This window comes from Sarcophilus harrisii, chromosome 3, assembly GCF_902635505.1.
Source record: "Sarcophilus harrisii chromosome 3, mSarHar1.11, whole genome shotgun sequence".
Lineage (NCBI taxonomy): Eukaryota > Metazoa > Chordata > Mammalia > Dasyuromorphia > Dasyuridae > Sarcophilus > Sarcophilus harrisii.
In genome coordinates, this window is record NC_045428.1 from 479,920,364 (window position 1) to 479,938,921 (window position 18,558).

General features: G+C 35.6%; 1 protein-coding gene across 2 annotated transcripts in view; it reads right to left on the reverse strand.

Annotated features, from left to right (window-relative positions):
- The window catches only part of LOC100914126 (caspase-4), a 45,182-nt gene that overhangs the window by 10,797 nt on the left and 15,827 nt on the right, over positions 1-18,558 (reverse strand). Inside the window, exons 5-8 of one of the 2 annotated variants that reach the window (XM_023501130.2) lie at positions 16,422-16,595; positions 14,661-14,895; positions 14,077-14,232; positions 13,054-13,214 (exon numbers count right to left, since the gene is read on the reverse strand). In XM_023501130.2, the coding sequence (XP_023356898.2) occupies positions 13,165-13,214; positions 14,077-14,232; positions 14,661-14,895; positions 16,422-16,595 (615 nt within the window). In that variant the 3' untranslated portion in view covers positions 13,054-13,164. Of the gene's footprint in view, positions 1-13,053; positions 13,215-14,076; positions 14,233-14,660; positions 14,896-16,421; positions 16,596-18,558 lie in introns of those variants that run through there. The other variant, XM_012546961.3, reaches the window with a different exon arrangement.

The following is an 18,558-nucleotide window of genomic DNA, read 5'->3' on the forward strand; positions in this document are numbered from 1 at the left end:
TGATGGTCTCACAACACATTAATTTGTGATTGGTATAAAAGGTGTATATCTTATCAGGTCTTGTCCCAGATAATTGTACTGCTCCTTAGTGGCCTTTAATAAAATTCTGCACAAGACTGGTGGTGTAAGGCTTTGATCCTGGTTGTGCCGAGGTTCACCCACTCCTTCACAGTGTCCTTGATGAAGGACTCTGTGGGTGCCTTGTGTGGCAAAAACTGTTATCTCCAAGGGTTTTTGAGTGACTTCAAACATTGGATAAAGCCTGTTCAACTTCTCTCAAAGCTCTTGAGCTTCTTTTGTAAGCTGGGTGGTGAATTTAAAGACTGTCTCCCTTAAAATGTCATATAACGGTTGTAACTGATAGGTAGTCAAATTCTTAACTGGTGGCATCATTGGATATCTCCTATCAATTTCTGAAAATCAATCAATGTGTTTAGTTTTCTGTTCTTAGAGAGTTTTGAACTTAAACCTTAGGGTATATTATATCTAAATATTGAAAAGGAGCATGTTTTGAATTTTTTCTGGTGCTATGTATAATTTTAATTCCTTTGTGTTTCTATGGTCTTATGTAGACATGCTCTAACATTTGTTCCTCAGGAAATCCAAAATGTCATCCATGTAATGAATACATACTTTGGGAATGCTTTTCTTTGGAGCAAGAGCAGCACAACATACATTTGAACAATAGTAGGGTTTCATTCCTGTGGTAAACTTGTCATTCATATCTTTTAGCTCACTGTTAATGGTCATGAAAAGGCAAATCTTTCATATTCCCCTTATCCAGAGGGATAGAATAGAAACAATCCTAATATCTATGACCAAAAGAGCCCATTCTCTAGGCAACTGAGTGAATGGAAGTCAGGCTGAAGGTTCCATAATTTCCATCTGTTCATTCCTTTTTTAAATCCGTTAACATCCTCCATTTTCAGTTTCTTTTCAAACAAACAATTGGGGAATTCCAGGGACTTAGAGAAGGTTTTAAGTGTCCTTAGTCAAGCTGTTTCTGTACTATATCTAATAAGGCTGAATTTTATCTTTACTTAAGTTACTGCTATCCACACTGGTATCAGTTTTCCATTGGATAGGAACAGGTGAAAGTGTTGGAGGCTTCCAGCAGCCTGTAAAAACCGAAGTACTCATTTTAACCTAATTGTTGTAAAACGTCTTCCCCAAGATTGATGGGGATTTTTTCAACTATAAGGAGTACAAACTCCTGTTTTGCCTTCAAAAGTCCATCTCTAGGGCAGCACTAACTCTGCTTATTGATCTTCCACACCAGACATGTAGGTGTCTGCTTTAATCTTTGGCCAGTGACTGGGCCAGTGGCACTTAATGACTGTCCGATCTGACCAGTGTTCTACCAATCCTTCAATGGAAGGCCATTTATGTAATTTGTGAGTGGTCGGTCAGTTGTTACAGCTGCTGTCAGTAAATTGCTGGATTTTGTGATCTGGAATCAGAATCTGGGTGATATCACTGGTTGCTTATTAAGATTCTGTGAGTAAACCTGATGCTACTATTTCTCCTGGGTGATAAGTCCCAATTGTCTGCCTGTATTGGTGACTGGGATATTATCTAACATTTAGTTTCCCACATCAGTATTGGATGGACACTGTTTTGTCGCTTCAGGAGGTAAAATGGTCAAGCCTACTGTGCCTGGAGGCAAGGGATCCATAGGCTGGAGAGGAAGATTCACCTCTCCAGGGGTATCCTAGTTGTCTCAGCTGCAACAACTCTATTCTCCCTAATTGTAATCTTCTTCCATTCAGGTTGCTTCTGGCTGATTGATTGTGTAATCCCTTTCTGCCCATATGGCTTCTGGCTGATTGGTCATAGGGTATTGGGCTGTCTAGGCACTTCCTCTGGTGCACCATTGGCTGCCATCATGCCCTCCAAGTGTTTTTCCTGGGCCCTGGCTGAGGCCCTCATCCTGTTCCCGAACCTGTCTACATTCTGAGGCCCAATGGAAGCCTCTGTTGCTTTTTGGACATGGGATACTGGGTCTTGTTCTCCCACCCTGTTTTCATTCTGCCTCTATCCAACATTGAGCTTTCAGGATGCCCTACTTACCACAAGGAAAGCATTGCCTTCTCTCTAGAAGTCCCTTGCTTGAAGGGACCTGTCACCCATGTTGGGATCTTGGGAAGTCTGCATCATAGTCTGCTATAAAAGCATTTTGTGCCATGTGGCAAGCGCTTATGAACTCTCTAAAGGAGCATCCTAGGCAGTCCTAGAATAATCTTCGACACCTATTAGCATTTTCCTTAGCAAGTTGCCTTATTAAAACATCTGTTGTTGATTTTCCCATTAGTTCTTGTGATAGCAGTTCTGCAAACGTCCTTAAAGTCAACAAGGCTCATTGCCCTTGCATTATTTTTTGTGAAGGCTTTCACCTTTATCATTTTATTAGGAATCAATTCCATGCTTTATAGCATTAGCAGCAATTTGCTCATATACGCTACTGAATAATTAACCTGTGCTGTGATGTCTGCATATGGACCTATCACTCCTTAGTAGGTCATGGTGATCCAGCATGAACACATTTGACTATTTTGTTGGGCTTGTATCCTACAGGCTCACTATATTCAGAAAGCCACATGTATTTTGTCCAGGTTCTAGGCATACCCTTGCTTAGATTTCCAGTCATAGGAGTCAAGACTTTGAAAGCCAAATTTGTATAGCATCTAACATAAGCTGAGTAACCCAGAAATAGTCAAGCCTTTTAAGATCTTTAAAGATTTCATGTTAAAGGGGCGATCTTCAACTTTGGACCTGAGCATTAGACTGGGAAATTACAGGAAACATAAGGGTTGAAGCCCAGATGTCCACACCCTTTTCTTTGGCCTTCATTAAGCCCTCTTGAAGCTGCTCAAGATTGGTCCCTCACTGCCCCCCACTGCCCTCCTCCCTCCATCCTGAGGGTGGAGTTGGTGGGAGGAGAGTCAATCACTTGCTCCTGGGTGCTGAAGCCCTCCCTGAGGAAAGTATCACACCTTGCTCACTTAAGCTCCATGCCCTGTGGGGATTGGTCATAACTTCTTCATTGTCTTCCTTCTTAATATCATGTAATTTGAGGAGGAGGAAAGGGCAAGGTTTTTCTTTTTCTAATTCTTAGTGCTAATGAAACACATTGTAAAATAAAATGCCTCCATGGAAATTGAATGAGGACCATATTCTCTGAAATGTATGAACATCTCTTGTCCAACCCAGTTATCTCCAGAGATTCTTCTCCTCTCTACAACCAAGGAGATGCAGTTTTATACCCACAAATCCGCTATCTGTTCCCAAGTTATAAGTAACCCATATAATTTGTCAGCTTAATCCAGCTTCCATAGCACCACTCTTTGGGGTTTGGGGATGGAGAGTCTTTTTAGCTTCATTTGTCCCATTTAGCCAAAAAAAAAAAGATTACTGGTTTGTTTTAGGAAAATAAGTTTCTTATTTGTCTAAAAATACTCACCCAAGTTCCTGTCACCAGAGATCTTTCAGTCCTTGGGCCCCACTGTGGGCAAAATGTAAGATCGTGTATTTAGGATCAGCACAACAGGAATTCAAGTTAGGGAAAAATGGCCAGTCTTTATTCTCAAAGTGAAGAAGATGGAGGTGAAGAGAATCGGGATAAATGTGTAGTGAGTCAAGAAGCTACCTCGACCAGCAGCCACACAACCAACTTAAGTCTCGAACTCAGCCCAATCCTCCCAGCTTGTCTTCCTCCCCTCTCTGCTCCACCGGACCAAAATCTTCATTTCCTATACAACACATCAGGACTTCAAGAGTGGGCAGGGACCATTCTTTATCCAATCATGTATATTAATAGAGTATAGCCCAATTACTATCTAGCCTCATGTACTTGGGACCTCAGTGCATCAGCTCAAACCTCACCCCATTACACTTAATGTACAGAAGCTACCATTGCAGATAGAGATTATGTCAGGTTTAACTCCAGAGTAACAATTCCCTTAGGATTACAGTGGACAATGCCATACAAAGACAGCAAAACTACAGAATTAAAAATAGGTTTAGTTTTCTTTTGGGTTTGATTTATAGGCAACAAGTTAATTTGGCTAAAGAAGATAGAGTATATTACTAGGTATGATGAAATGATAGATTTCTGAATATTTTCAGAGGTGATGTAAACTTTTCCTTCTACATGCATATATCTTTCTCCCTTTTTGAAGATGAGAGAGAAAATAGATAACTTATTAGTTGGAATATGAGTAAAAGACACCCAAATTCATTTGCAAGCAAGTCTTCCTAATCAGCCAAAATATGTTAAATGCCTTGACCCACCTCCATATTGCACACAAAGTACAGCATATAGTTTTTAGAAACAATTTTTACATTGAATATTATAATGTATAGTAATAAGGTCCTTTCTCAGGTAGCTCAGCACCAAGGAATATGAATTCTAACTCTGAAGTCAGAGCACATGAATGCCAGTCTCAGCACTAATGTTTAATATCCCTTGCCCCTTGATGTGAAGCACAGTTATTTTTTCTTGCAAAATGAGGAGACTGAAGTGATTTCCTTCTGAAATTTCTTCCAAGTCTAGTTTAAGGTCCTTGTCAATTATGCTAAACATTACAATCTGGTTGGCTAAGGTGACAGGAAAAAATAATGATGATTGTTGGAGGGGATGCGGGAAAACTGGGACATTGATGCATTGGGGGGTTGTGAATGAATCCAACCATTTTGAAGTAGTTTGGAACTATGCTCAAAAAGTTATCAAACTTGCATACCCTTTGATCCAGAATGTTACTACTGGGAAATCCCAAAGAGATTATAAAGAAGGAAAGGGACCTTCCGAATGTTTGTCAGCCCTCTTTGTAGTGGCTAAAAAACTGGAAACAGAATGGATGTCCATCAGTTGGAAAGGGGCTGAATAAATTGTGGTATAAATATTATGGAATATTACTGTTCTGAAAAATGACCAACGGATAATTTCAGAAAGGCCTGGAGAGATTTACACGAACTGATGCTGAGTGAAAGGCAGGACCAGGAGCTTATACTTAACAACAATATATTGATGACCAGTTCTTTTTTTTTTTTTTTTTTTTATTATTTTTTTATTTAATAGCCTTTTATTTACAGGATATAACATGGGTAACTTTACAGCATTAACAATTGCCAAACCTTTGTTCCAATTTTCACCTCTTACCCCCACCCCCTCCCTAAATGGCAGGATGACCAGTAGATGTTAAATATAAAAATATAACAGAACACAATAAGTAACATGACCAAAAATTTTTTGGACAAAAAGAATCAGACTCAATTATTGTACAATTAAAGCTTTGAAGGAAATCAAAAATGCATGTTATAAAATAGGGTTGGGAATTCAATGTAATGGTTTTAGTAATCTCCAGAGTTCTTTTTCTGGGTATACTGTTCAGTTCTTCGTCCATTAGAAATGATTTGGCTGATCTCGTTGCTGAGGATGGCTGATCCATCAGAACTGGTCATCATCTGTATTGTTGTTAAGTATATAATGATCTCCTGGTCCCTCATTTCACTCGGCATCAGTTCGTGTAAAGTCTCCAGGCCTTTCTGAAATCATCCTGTTGGTCATTTCTTACAGAACAGTAATATTCCATAATTTTCATATAACAATTTATTCAGCCATTCTCCAACTGATGGACATCCATTTCAGTTTCCAGTTTCTACCACTACAAAAAGGGCTGCCACAAACATTCGTGCACATACAGGTCCCTTTCCTTCTTTATAATCTCTTTGGGATATAATCCCAGTAGTAACACTGTGGATCAAAGGGTATGCAAGTTTGTCTTTTGAGCATAGTTAAACTACTCTCCAAAATGGTTGGATTTGTTCACAAACCAACAATGTTGTCCCAGTTTTCCAATCCCCTCCAAAAATCATCATTATTTTTTCCTTATCTTACCCAATCTGACGGTGTGTAGTGGTATCTTAGAGTTGTCTTAATTTGCATTTCTCTGATTAATAATGACTTGGAGCATCTTTTCATATGACTAGAAATAGTTTCAATTTCTTCATCTGACAATTGTCTGTTCAATCCTTTGACCATTTTCAATTGGAGAATGGCTTGATTTTTTATAAATTAGAGTTAATTCTCTAAATTTTTGGAAATGAGGCCTTTATCAGAACCTTTGACTGTAAAAAATTTTTCCCCAGTTTATTGCTTCCTTCTAATCTTGTCTGCATTGGTTTGTCAAAAACTTTCAGTGTGGTATAATCAAATTTTTTCATTTTGTGATCGTAATGATCCTGTTCTGCTTTGGTCATAAGACCTTCGCCTTCCACAGGTCTGAGAGGTAAACTATCCATGTTCCTCTAATTTTTAATAATTTCATTCTTTATGCCGGTCATGAACCCATTGTGATTATCTTGGTGTTGGCGTTAAATGGATCAATGCCTAGTTTCTGCCACATTAGTTTCCAATTTTCCCAGCAATTTTTTATCAAAAGTAAGTTCTTATCCCAAAAGCTGGGATCTTTTTCCAAAGACTAGGTTGCTATATTTGTTGACTGTTTTTATCCCTTGAACCTAACCATTGCACTGATCAACTAATCTATTCCTTAGCCAATCCAAATAGTTTTGGAAACGGCTCTATAATATAATTTTAGATCTGGTACAGCTAAGCCCCATCATTTGATTTTTTTTTTTTCATTAATTCCCTTGAAATTCTTGACCTTTTGTTTTCCATATGAACTTTGTTGTTATTTTTTCATCAAAAAAATAGTTTTTGGGGAGTCAGATTGGTATAAGCGCTAAATAAATAGATTAGTTTAGGTATTTGTCATCTTTATTATTTTGTGCCCCATCCAAAATTTTAATATTTTTCAAATTGGTTAGATCAGACTTAATTTTGTGAAAAAGTGGTCAAATTTTGCTCATAAAGTTTGATTTTCCCTTGGCAATTAGATTCCTAAATATTTTATATTATCAGAGTTACTTTTAAATGGAATTTCTCTTTGTAACCTGACTGTTGGATTTTTAGTGATATATAAGAATGTGATGACTTATGTGGGTTTATTTTATAACCACAACTTTGCTAAAGTTATGGATTATTTGAATAACTTTTTAGCAAAATCTCGGGTTCTTAAGTTCCATCATGTCATCGGAAAGGATAATTTGGCTTCCCATTCCTATTCTTATTCCTTTAATCTCTTTCTCAGCTCTTATTGCTATAGCTAGCGTTTCTAATACAATATTAAATAATGAGTGGGAATTGACTCGATCTTATTGGGAATGGTTGCAGTTTTTATTACATATGATGTTACGAGGTTTTAAATAGATGTTGCTGATTATTTTAAGGAAAAGTCCTTTATTTATCTCTCAAAGTGTTTTTTAATAGGAATGGATGTTGGATTTTATCAAATCTTTTCTGCATCTATTGAGATGATCATATGGTTTTGTTAATTTGGTTATTAACATGGCCAATTATATTGATAGTTTTCCTTATATTGAACCAGCCCCATTCCTGGTATAAATCCTACTTGATCATAGTGTATTATCTTGGGATGATTTTCTGTAGTCTTTTCAATATCTTATTTAAGATTTTAGCATCAATTTCATTAGGGGAATTGGTCTATAATTTTTTTTCTCTGTTTTCACCTACCTGGTTTAGGTATCATACCATGTCTGTGTCATAGAAGGAATTTGGTAGGTCCTTCATTCCCTATTTTATAAATAATTTATATAGCATTGGGGCCAATTGTTCTTTAAATGTTTGGTAAAATTCCATTAAATCCCCTGGTCCGGGGATTTTTTTCTTAGGGAGTTGTTTAATTGCCTGTTCTTTTTTTCTGAAATGGGATATTCAAAGCAATTTACTTTTCCTCTTTAGTCTGGGAATCTGTATTTTTGGGTGTATCCATTTCACTTAGGTTTCAAATTTATTAAAAAGTTGGGAAATAACTCCTTATTATTTTCTAATTTTCTTCATTGGTGGAAAGTTTCCTTTTTATTTTAAGACTACAATTTCTTTCCTCCCTCCTTTTTCTAATAGATTTACCAAAAGGCTTATCTATTTTATTGGCCATGAACCAACTCTTAGTTTTATTAATTAGTTCAATAGTTTTTACTTTCAATATTTTTAATTTCTCCTTTTAATTTTAAATTTCCAATTTAGTATTTGATTGGGGGTTTTAATTTGGTCTTTTTTAGTTTTTTTAGTTGCAAACCCAATTCATTAATCTTTTCTTTTCTGTTTTATTCGAAGCCTCAAGGATTAAAATTCCCCAAGCTTTGGCTGCATCCCACAAATTTTTGGTATGATGTCCAATTGTCATTATCTTGGGAATTATTAATTGTATCTATAATTTTCTTCACCCAATCATTCTTTGAAGTTGTTTTGTTTCCAATTACTTTTGGTCTATTTCCCCTAACTTTTTTGTTGAATGAGTTTTTATTGCATCATGATCTGAAAAAAAGCATTTACTATTTCTGCTTTCTTGCATGTAATTTTAGGTCTTTATGTCCTAATATATGGTCAATTTTTGAATAGGTTCCATGAACTTGGAAGAAAGTATATTCCTTCTATCTCCATTCAATTTTCTCCAACGATCCAACAAACCTAATTTTTCTTATTTATTTACTTTTTAATTTCTTTCTTATTTGTTTTGTGGTTTGTTTGTCTAATTCTGGAGTGGGTTGAGATCTCCTACTATTGTTTTTTGTCTATTTCTTCTTGCAACTCTCTTAACTTCTCCTTTAGGAAGTTGGGTCCATACCACTTGGTTATATATGTTTTAAATTATATTGTTCGTTGTTTATGCTACCCTTGGCAGGATGGGTTTCCTTCCTTATCTCTTTTAATTAGATCAATTTTTGCTTTTGCTTGATCTGAGATAAGGATGGCTACCCCCTTTTTTTGACTTCACCTGAAGATTGTTTTGCTCCAGCCTTTTTACTTTTTACCATATGCATCCCCTCTTTAAATGTGTTTCTTGTAAACAAAATATTGTAGGGTTCTGACTTTTGATCCAGTCTGCTATCGCCTCTTTGGGGGGAGTTCATCCAATTCCATTTGGTTAAATTACTAAATTGATTTCCTGCCATCCTAAAAACCCCAGATTTGCTTTACTTATTCTTGCCTCCCCCAACCCTCTTCCCCTTTTAAACTTATGTACCCTCTTGTACGATACTCATCCCTTTATAATCCCTCCCTCCCCTTTGAGTCTTTCCCCCTTCCTTCCTTATTATCTTTTTCTTTTTCCCTTTTCTCCCCCGTTTTTAATGGGGGCGAGAGGTTTTTTCTAAAAAAATGTCAATTATTTTTTTTTTCTTTTTGAGCCAACTCTGCGAGACTAAGATTCCACAATGTTCCTCCCCCTCTAAATTCCCTCAGATATGATAGTTTCCTTAGCCTCTTTGTGGGATTGGTTTCCCTTTTATCCCTCCTTCCCCCTTATTCTGCCATCATCCCTTTCCCATATCTACTTCCTTTTTATGTTATATCAGTACAATTTATACATGTATTCTTTTTGTATATCCCACAAAACAATTCTCGGAGTTATTTTTACCTTTTTTCATCTCTTAGTTCTATTCTTTGTAGATCAAATTTTTGTTTAGTTCTGGTTTTCTTCAGAAACAAATGGAATTCATTTGTTTCGTTAAATGTCCATCTTCTTCCCTGGAAGAAAATGCTCAGCTTAGCTGGGTAGTTTATTCTTGGCTGCATCTCAAGTTCTTGTGCCTTTCGGAATATCATATTCCAGGCCCTTCTTTCCTTTAGGTAGAGGCAGCCAGATCTTGGGTGATCCTTATTGTGGCACCTCGGTATTTAAATGTTTTTTTTTTTTCCTGCTTGTAAAATTTTTTCCTTAATCTTATAGTTCTGAAATTTTGCCACAATATTCCTTGGGGTTTTATTTTAGGGTTTCTTTCAGAAGGTGTTGATGAATTCTTTCAATGCCTATTTTACCTTCTGATTCTATTACATGTGGGCAGTTCTCTTTGATGATTTCTTGTAAAATAGTATCTAGGCTCTTTTTTTCATCATAGTTTTCAGAAAGTCCAATAATCCTCAGATTATCTCTCCTAGATCTATTTTCCAAGTCTGTCGTTTTGCAAGTAGATAATTCAGTGGTTTTCCAGTTTGTCATTTTTGTTTTGCTTGACTGATTCTTGCTGTCTCAATGAATCATTAGTTTCAATTGTTCAGTTCTAATTTTTAAAGAATTATTTTTCTTCAATAGCTTTTTACTTCTTTCTGTATATGTCCAATTGAGTTTTTGAATGTATTGTTTTGGTCTGTGGAATTTTTCCATTTCACTAATTTTTTTTTAGTGAATTATTTTCTTTTTCAATTCACAGATCCTACTTTCTTGCGTGTTCTTTGTCTTTTCAATTCATGGTTCCTACTTTCTTGCAGTTCTTTGTCTTTTCAATTCACAAATCCTACTTTGTAGTGAATTCTTTATTTTTCAATTCGTATTTCAGGAAGTTGTTGCTCTCTTTGTAGGCTTCTCTTTCCTTTCCCCATTTATCTTCTAACTCTCTTTGAGACTTTTAATGGTCTCTTCTATGAGAGCATTATGTAAGGAGGACAGTCTGATGCATTTTTGCTGTTTGAGGTCTCTTCAGGTTTGCTGACCTGCTCTTTTTCTGCATAGAAGCTGTCGATTGTTCTTTTCATCTTTTTATTCATGTTTTAAAGCCTTTAGGGTAGGTCTCCTAGGCAAGGGGGTTACCAGCTTCCTCTGCAGAGCAGGGAAAGATGTAAACCGATTTCCGTCTCCGAGGTATGGGAGTGCTCTGGGTGAGAGTTTTCCCTTCCCCCAACAGGAAGTGGATTCAGCACTGGCCGAGCTATCAAACTGCTTAGTAGGGCTGAGTGGATTATCGATTGCCCTGGCACAGAGACTAAGGGGTGAAAGTGTCACCGCCCTAGGCGAGACCTCTTGTGGGACTGTGAGTATTGCAGCTGACCACAGACCGCGAGACCACAAACTCTGCCCAGCGTTTCTGCCTGATGCAAATCAGCCCTGGAAAAGCTCTATGGCCCCAAGCTGAGCTCCCCACTGTGCAGATTAGGCTAACCGGGCTCGTCCTCCTGCCGTGCAGGATCACAACTGCCCCAAGGAAAAGCCCGTACTGCGGGTTGGGGCTCTGGCGGCATGTGCTGGATCTGTGCTTTCACCCTCCGTTTGAGACTCTCCTCGGAACCTAATTTCTCTCCCAGTCTGCTGATCTCCCCTGGCCCCGGAACCAACCTTTTTGGCGAGACTGCAGATTTTCTTGCCGGTGAGTTGTTCTACTTCTTATCTTTACGAATTGTAGCAGTCAAGACTATTTTTGAGGCTCGATATAATATTGATAAAGAGGGTAAGAGAAGAGCTTAGAAAGTCGCGTGTGTCTTCTCCGCCATCTTGGCTCCACCCCCTATATGATGACCAGTTCTGATGGACCAGGACATCCTCAGCAACAAGATCAACCAAATCATTTCTCATGGAGCAGTAATGAACTGAACTAGCTATGCCCAGAAAAAGAACTCTGGGAGATGACTAAAACCATTACATTGAATTCCAATCCCTATATTTATGCACACCTGCATTTTTATTTCCTTCACAAGCTAATTGTACAATATTTCAGAGTCTGATTCTTTTTGTACAGCAAAATAACGTTTTGGTCATGTATACTTATTGTGTATCTAATTTATATTTTAATATATTTAACATCTACTGGTCATCCTGCCATCTAGGGGGGGGGGGGGGTAAGAGGTGAAAAATTGGAACAAGAGGTTTGGCAATTGTTAATGCGGTAAAGTTACCCATGTATATATCCTGTAAATAAAAGGCTATTAAAAAAAAATTACAATCTGGGCCAAAGGGAGAGGAAAAAATAAAGTAATGAACATAAATATGAAAGTGGAGTGAAAATTGTTCAGGAAAAGTTTGTTGGAGGCCTAATGGTAGTCATAACAAAATAGAGAGCTACAGCAGAGGAAATGCAGCATACAGCACAATAGTGATATTGAGTCATAGAAACAGAATGCCAAGCATGAACTTTGTGTATCTGTGAATAGTGATAATAACAACAATTACAATAACTAGCATTTATGTAGTGGTTTAAGATTTGTGAAGAAAACATGTTTTCTCCTCTGATCTTAATAACAACACTGAAATAGATGAAATTATTATTCCTATTTTATAAATGAAGAAACTGAAACTGAGAGAAGACAAGTGATCTCTGATATTCTTAAGTCCAAGAAAAAACATTCAGGGCACTGACAACTAGGTGCTGCAGAAATAAAGTTCTATCTAATGCAGGATACCTTGACTAAGCCATTTATATTTGGAGAACTTCACTTCTATCTCTCTTCTCCACTTTCAACTTTCCTTATTAATAATGATTTGCAAGGCAGAGTATATTTTAAAAAAGTGCCTTGGAGCCAGAAGGACCTAGGTTTAAATGTAGCCTCAAATATATACTATCTGAGCAATCCTGTGCAAGTCACTTAATCTAAATGCTCATCTAGGTAAATAGAATGCAGAAATGTTACTGATCTGTTTTGCTAGAGGGGAATGACCTCATTCAGGAATACTTTCTCAAAGAAATTATATATCCCATCTCAATACCAAATCCATTCCTTATTCCCTCAAAGCTCAATTTTGCTAAGTGTTAAGGTGGCCTAAATAAAAACAGTGATTAAAACAATGCAGGTCTATATATAAAGTAATAGAGAAATGGAACAAGGTTTCCAGACCCCAAAGCCTAACAGATATATGCATATAGATATCATACATACATATATATGAGCTTTTGCAGTATTTATATGTGCATGTATTGTATACACATATATACTCCTTACACTGTATATTTGTATATACTTTATATATTATAGATAACACATAATATTTATATATAGATTAATGTAATAGAACATATATGTGTTGCACATATTTAAGCATTTGTACACTGCATATGAATTTATATATTATATATATTGATTTTACATTATACAGATAATATATATATGTTTGTATATATACATATACATATGAATATACATATTTGTGAATGCCCATATGTATACATATATATATATAAATATATATGTGTGTATATATAAATATACATATATGTATGCATATCCATATTCAAACCCAAAGATTCTGAACTCAAAACTAGAAGTCTTTTCATTTCAATTGTTTATTCTCATACTTTCTTTTAACAATTAGTAAGTCAGTTAGAGTGTTTCCTGTTCTTCTGTTCCATTCTAATCCCTGAAGCCTCTAGAACAAAGATATGCAAGATTAACTTAATGGAGAATTAAAATAATTTTTAAGTATAAATTTGTATAGGATCTCCAACATTATTTTTACACTTTGTTTCATTCCACCACTATGTAGGATTGCTTACTTCACCACTAATAAATCACCCAGAAAATTAGATACAAATGAAAGACTTGTGGGAATCACTTCCTTTCTCCTTTGACAATGATAGCTGTTAATAAATGGACTGCCATTTATTGTAAAGATGCCATTACATGTAAAGTTTAAAATATCAGTTATTGATATTGGCTGGATTTTACTGCAATTACATAGCATAGGACTTAACTAGGTAAGTGATGTGTTTTGATTCTCTGTGATATTAATTGCCAGGGAAGTACTTAGAAAATCTTAATCTTGAATCCTCATTTCTGACCTATTTGTTTTTAGAGCTTCCTTTACAAGACTAATGAGACAAGATTCACAGAATAATGACTAGAAGAAAGTTAGATTCAAATCTGTTCTATTATCTCAAAACTTCCTGTCCTTCTAAAACTTATCATTGATTTACTAAGGCAGGGTCACCAATCAGGGTTCGTCCAGTCTAAGTTCTCAGATACTTATTAGCTGTGTGACCCTGGGCAAGGTACTGAACCATGTTTGCCTCAGTTTCCTTTATGATATAAAATGAGCTGGCGAATGAAATGGCAAAGTATTCCACTATCATTGCAAAGAAACCCCAAATGGGATTAGGGAGCAATAAAACAATGGAAGAACTTTAGATTTTAATCCAAGACACATTCCAGGTTATCACAAACCAATAGAAACTATAACAAATCATTCTCTGTTGAAGTATCTCTAAATTCCTTTCTAAGAAGCAACTTACGTGGGGTTGTAGAACAAAAAGCAATGAAGTCCTTTTCCACATGCTCCATTCTAATAGAATCACATGCAAAGTTAAACTCTCTGTTAACTTGAAAGGACCAGACATGGTCTGGAGAATATCCTTTTTTGTCTTGCACCCAAATCATGCCTCTGCCATCTGGAAGAAAAAAATGAGTTGTTAGTCCCTCATCACAAACAACTGTTATAATCATTAATCAAAGCAAGCAATTCTCTATCAGAGATTTCATGAATGACTTTACATACACAAACACATGCACATACATAGAGAGACTTTCACTCATTTACTAACCTACCAAATTCTTATTTTACCAAGATTATAGTTCTACACAAGAGACAATAAATGGATTGTGTTTCCAAACTGGAAGATGGGGTGAGTGGGAGTTTGGGGATCAAAACAATCTAGAATGAATCTATATTGGACAATATCTTTACAGAAGAACATATCAGTTTATATTATTAAAGGCTATTCAATTATAATCCCTGTCCCAAGGAAAGTATAAACTATACTGCAGGGTACTGTCAGTGATTGAATATATTTAGATCAATTTATAGCCAAACACTTACCTCCTCGGCATGCCTGGATGATGATAACCTTGGGTTTACCTCTTAGATTGGGACAATTGTTGTTATTGAAAGTTTGGAAGATGGTATTAGTGGCCAGCACATCTGGGTTTTTCTCTTCATGCCTTATCCCACAGATACCATCCCAGATGCCATGAGACATGAATACCAAAAATGTGCTATCAGACTGCAAGTGTTCTTCACGGGCAGCAAATGCCTTCAACTCTGATTCCATTTGCTAAGAGACATTCAAAAGATAATTAGGAATACTCAGTAAAAAAATGTCAGAAGAGTTTCTTTTGGAAAGTAATCAGTCCTTACCTCAAAATAAAAGATTACTATTCCAGATACAAATTAATTGCAGCTGATTTCACAAGACAAGAAGACAGAACCTGATAGTCTGGTGGGACTGCATCTATAGGTTGCCCAAAAGAAGGCAAAGGATACCACTGAAGAGCATTCCTAGGGAAGATGTGTTTTTCTATTGTGGAAGGCAGGGACTTCCAGGGTAGGGGAGTGGTTAATGAGTGGAGAATTTGTGAACTGGGAGATCTTTTTTGAAGAATAATTTTGTTTGCAGGACAGTATTTCACACTTGAAGAAAAATATGTGATATGCTAGTGGGTTATCAGTGCCTACAGGAGCTACAGGAGAAGCAAACAACACAGCAAAACATGGTGTTTGTCATGGACTCTTCATAAGGATACAAAATGATATGGCTTTCCTTATTATTTGAGAAATAGAGAAACCACTGCTTTATGATACTGCTTGTATATTACAATGAATAGCTTCTCCCAGGAATTTATATTTTGTCTTTTTTTCCTTATAAATGGAGGGGTAAATATGACGTAAGTAAATAAGGAAATTCATTTGCTAAGGAACATGTACAGCATGTACACCTAAAAAGTTGCATTCTGGATATTTAAGCAGTCACAAACACATATACATATACATATCTACATCTCCATATAACTATCTCTATATCTAATCTATATGTACATGCACATATATGTAGGTAGGTAGTTATATGTGTATATACATGTATGTATATATATGTAGGTAGGTGTGTGTATACACACACACACACACACACACACACACATATATATATATATATATATCTTCCTTTCTTTCTTTATAAAAATTTTTGTTGATGATATCGTTATAGAGGATGACTCATTGGCTAGTCCAGATATTAGAAATGAATTTAGAAATATGAAAAGTAATAGATAAAACAGATAAAATCTGAAAAAAAAAGAGTCTTAACTATGGATTCATTGTGACAAGAAATGTAAAATAAAACTGAGGGACCAGTGCTGAGGAAAGCAATCATGTGGATTAATAAAATAGACAGCAGAATTTGAGTTGTGGCAATGAGATAGTAATTAACAGGGTCATAAACCAGTGATTATTCAAGGTCAAAATCTTTAAGAGAACCATGAAGTTCAGATCCATGGTATGTCCTTTTAAAAATCCCTTTAAAAATCTTAGAACTGCTAGATGGTACAAGGTATAGAGAAACAGCTCTGGAATCAGGAGGACCTGATTTCAAATCCATCCTCAGACATTTAACACTTCTGAGCTGTGTAGGTCACTTAATCCCAGTTGCCTTGCAAAATAATAATCATAAAATAAAAAACCACATTGGAGTACACTAATCTGGGTCAGTGTAATATTCTGAGATTGGCCTTTTGATTATATGTCAGTCAATGTTTCTATGTCTTTTGGAAAGAGTTAAATGGGGAGGTGAGCTGTGGTCCTTACCTTAGCTGTAAGGTTTTCTCTGACATCCACATTATATCCCAAATCTTTAAGTACTTTAGTCATTCCCAAAATATCATGTTTAGCACTACTTCGTTGACGAAGGTGATCAAATTTAGTGTTACAGATAATGAGAGCCTGGCGTTTACGGTCATTCTTTTCCTTTATGGGATAAATCTATAGGGAATAGAAATAGGATGAGTTCACCTCATTTCTTCCTGTTTGTCTCTTGAACCCAAACAGAGCTGTTAGGAAGAGCTGACACTGATCTTCACCTAATTTATTGACATATGCTTGATTTAGCAATACTGTAGATAATAATGAACCTTATTTCAACTTGAGTAGGTATTGTTAATGTTTTAAAAGAAGCAACTAAATAATAAAATAGACTTGCAGTCAGGAATACCTAAATCCAATCTTGCCACAGTTATTAGCTATTTGTGCCTAAGCAAGACAACCTTTCTGCTTGCCTTAATTATTTATTTATAAAATGGGGATACTATTGACTTCTAACTCACAGAGTTGTAAGGATAAAAATTAGATAATATGTATAAAGCACTTTGCGAAACTTAAAGCTCTACAGAAAAGCTAGCTATAGAATTACTATTATTATCATCATCATCATCATCATTATCATTATTATTCATTGTTTTTTCTCTAATATGTTTGGGGCTTTCCAATCATCTTTCCCCCATTTTGAAACTCCATAGCCCTAATCTCCTCCTCTCCTAAAGATTATTTACATCATTTAAGAATCTCTTTAAATAAAGGTATCAGAAATAGTGTGTTCTACAACATTGCAGAGTAAAACCCAAACCAGATTGAGAAGTAATTGCAAATATAAAATAAAACATACATCATATTATATTTTAAAACTAAAAGGAAAGAAAATAAAGGAAAAACAAAATACACTTCAAACTGCAAGCTAGTATCATAAGTTCCCTGTCTAGATATAAGCACCATTTTATGTCATAAATCCACTGTAGTTGTGATCAATCATTGTAATGATTAGTTACTGTCTTTTACAATGTATTTTTACAATATTGTTATTGCTATGTACATTGTTTTCCTGATTCTCTCACTTCACCTTACAGTAAGTCAGATAAATCCTCCTAGATTTTTCTGAAACTATCCCTTTTGTGATTTCTTATAGTACAAAATAGTATTCCTTCAAATATATATACCATAACTTTAGGCAATTTTAGATAACTTTGGGCCATTTTGAAAACTTTCTCTTACCAAAACCTAAAATTGTGTATGGAGGCAGTGCATACTCTAATCTAGGCAAACAATGTCTGTGTAATTTTTAACCAAGTAAAGAAGCTTCCACTTTTCAGCATCACTGGTCCCAGGATGATGGAGTCTCATCACTGGGTACTCTCAGAGACTGAGAGTAAAGAATTCCAAATTGTAAGAATCTATTGCTAATGCAAAGTACTCACTCTATACTAAAACACAACCAGCACAACCTAAGACAAACAAGGTTTCAATCTTCTGTATTCAGCAGTAATTTATTAAGACCACAACACAGGTAAAAGGGATAGGCTATATAAAAATATACCAAAAATAATAATTATTATCAACTTCAAAGACCTACATCCTTCTAGGAGACACATTCACATAACTAAATTGTAAATAAAAAATATGTGCAAAATAATACAATTTAAAAGAATCCTTGATAATTAAGAATCAATGTATCAGATGTTAAAGAGCCCAGAACCAAGCACATTATTCCCAGGTCATTTCATTGGAGACATCTTTAGACACTTATATTGAACTATTAATGATTTTTTTTTTATATTCATCATATAAATACTGCTTCCTCTTCCCCCTTTTTTCCTCTAATTTTATTCTAAAGAATAAAATGTGAAGTTACAATAAATTTTATGCTAACACCTCAGTAAATTATAGCTACAGTATTCTTCTGACATATTAGCCATTAGTGTGAATGGACCAAATTTATTTGGCGAAAATGAGGGGTAGAGCTAAGATGGAAAAAAGAAATTCAACATTTCTGCTGAACTCTCCCAAGTCAACTTTCTAAACATCATTTTAAATGATTCATATCAAATTCTGAGTATAATAATAAAAGAAAAAAGATTTAAAAGTCACATTATCTCATTTTTCCAGCTCAGCAACA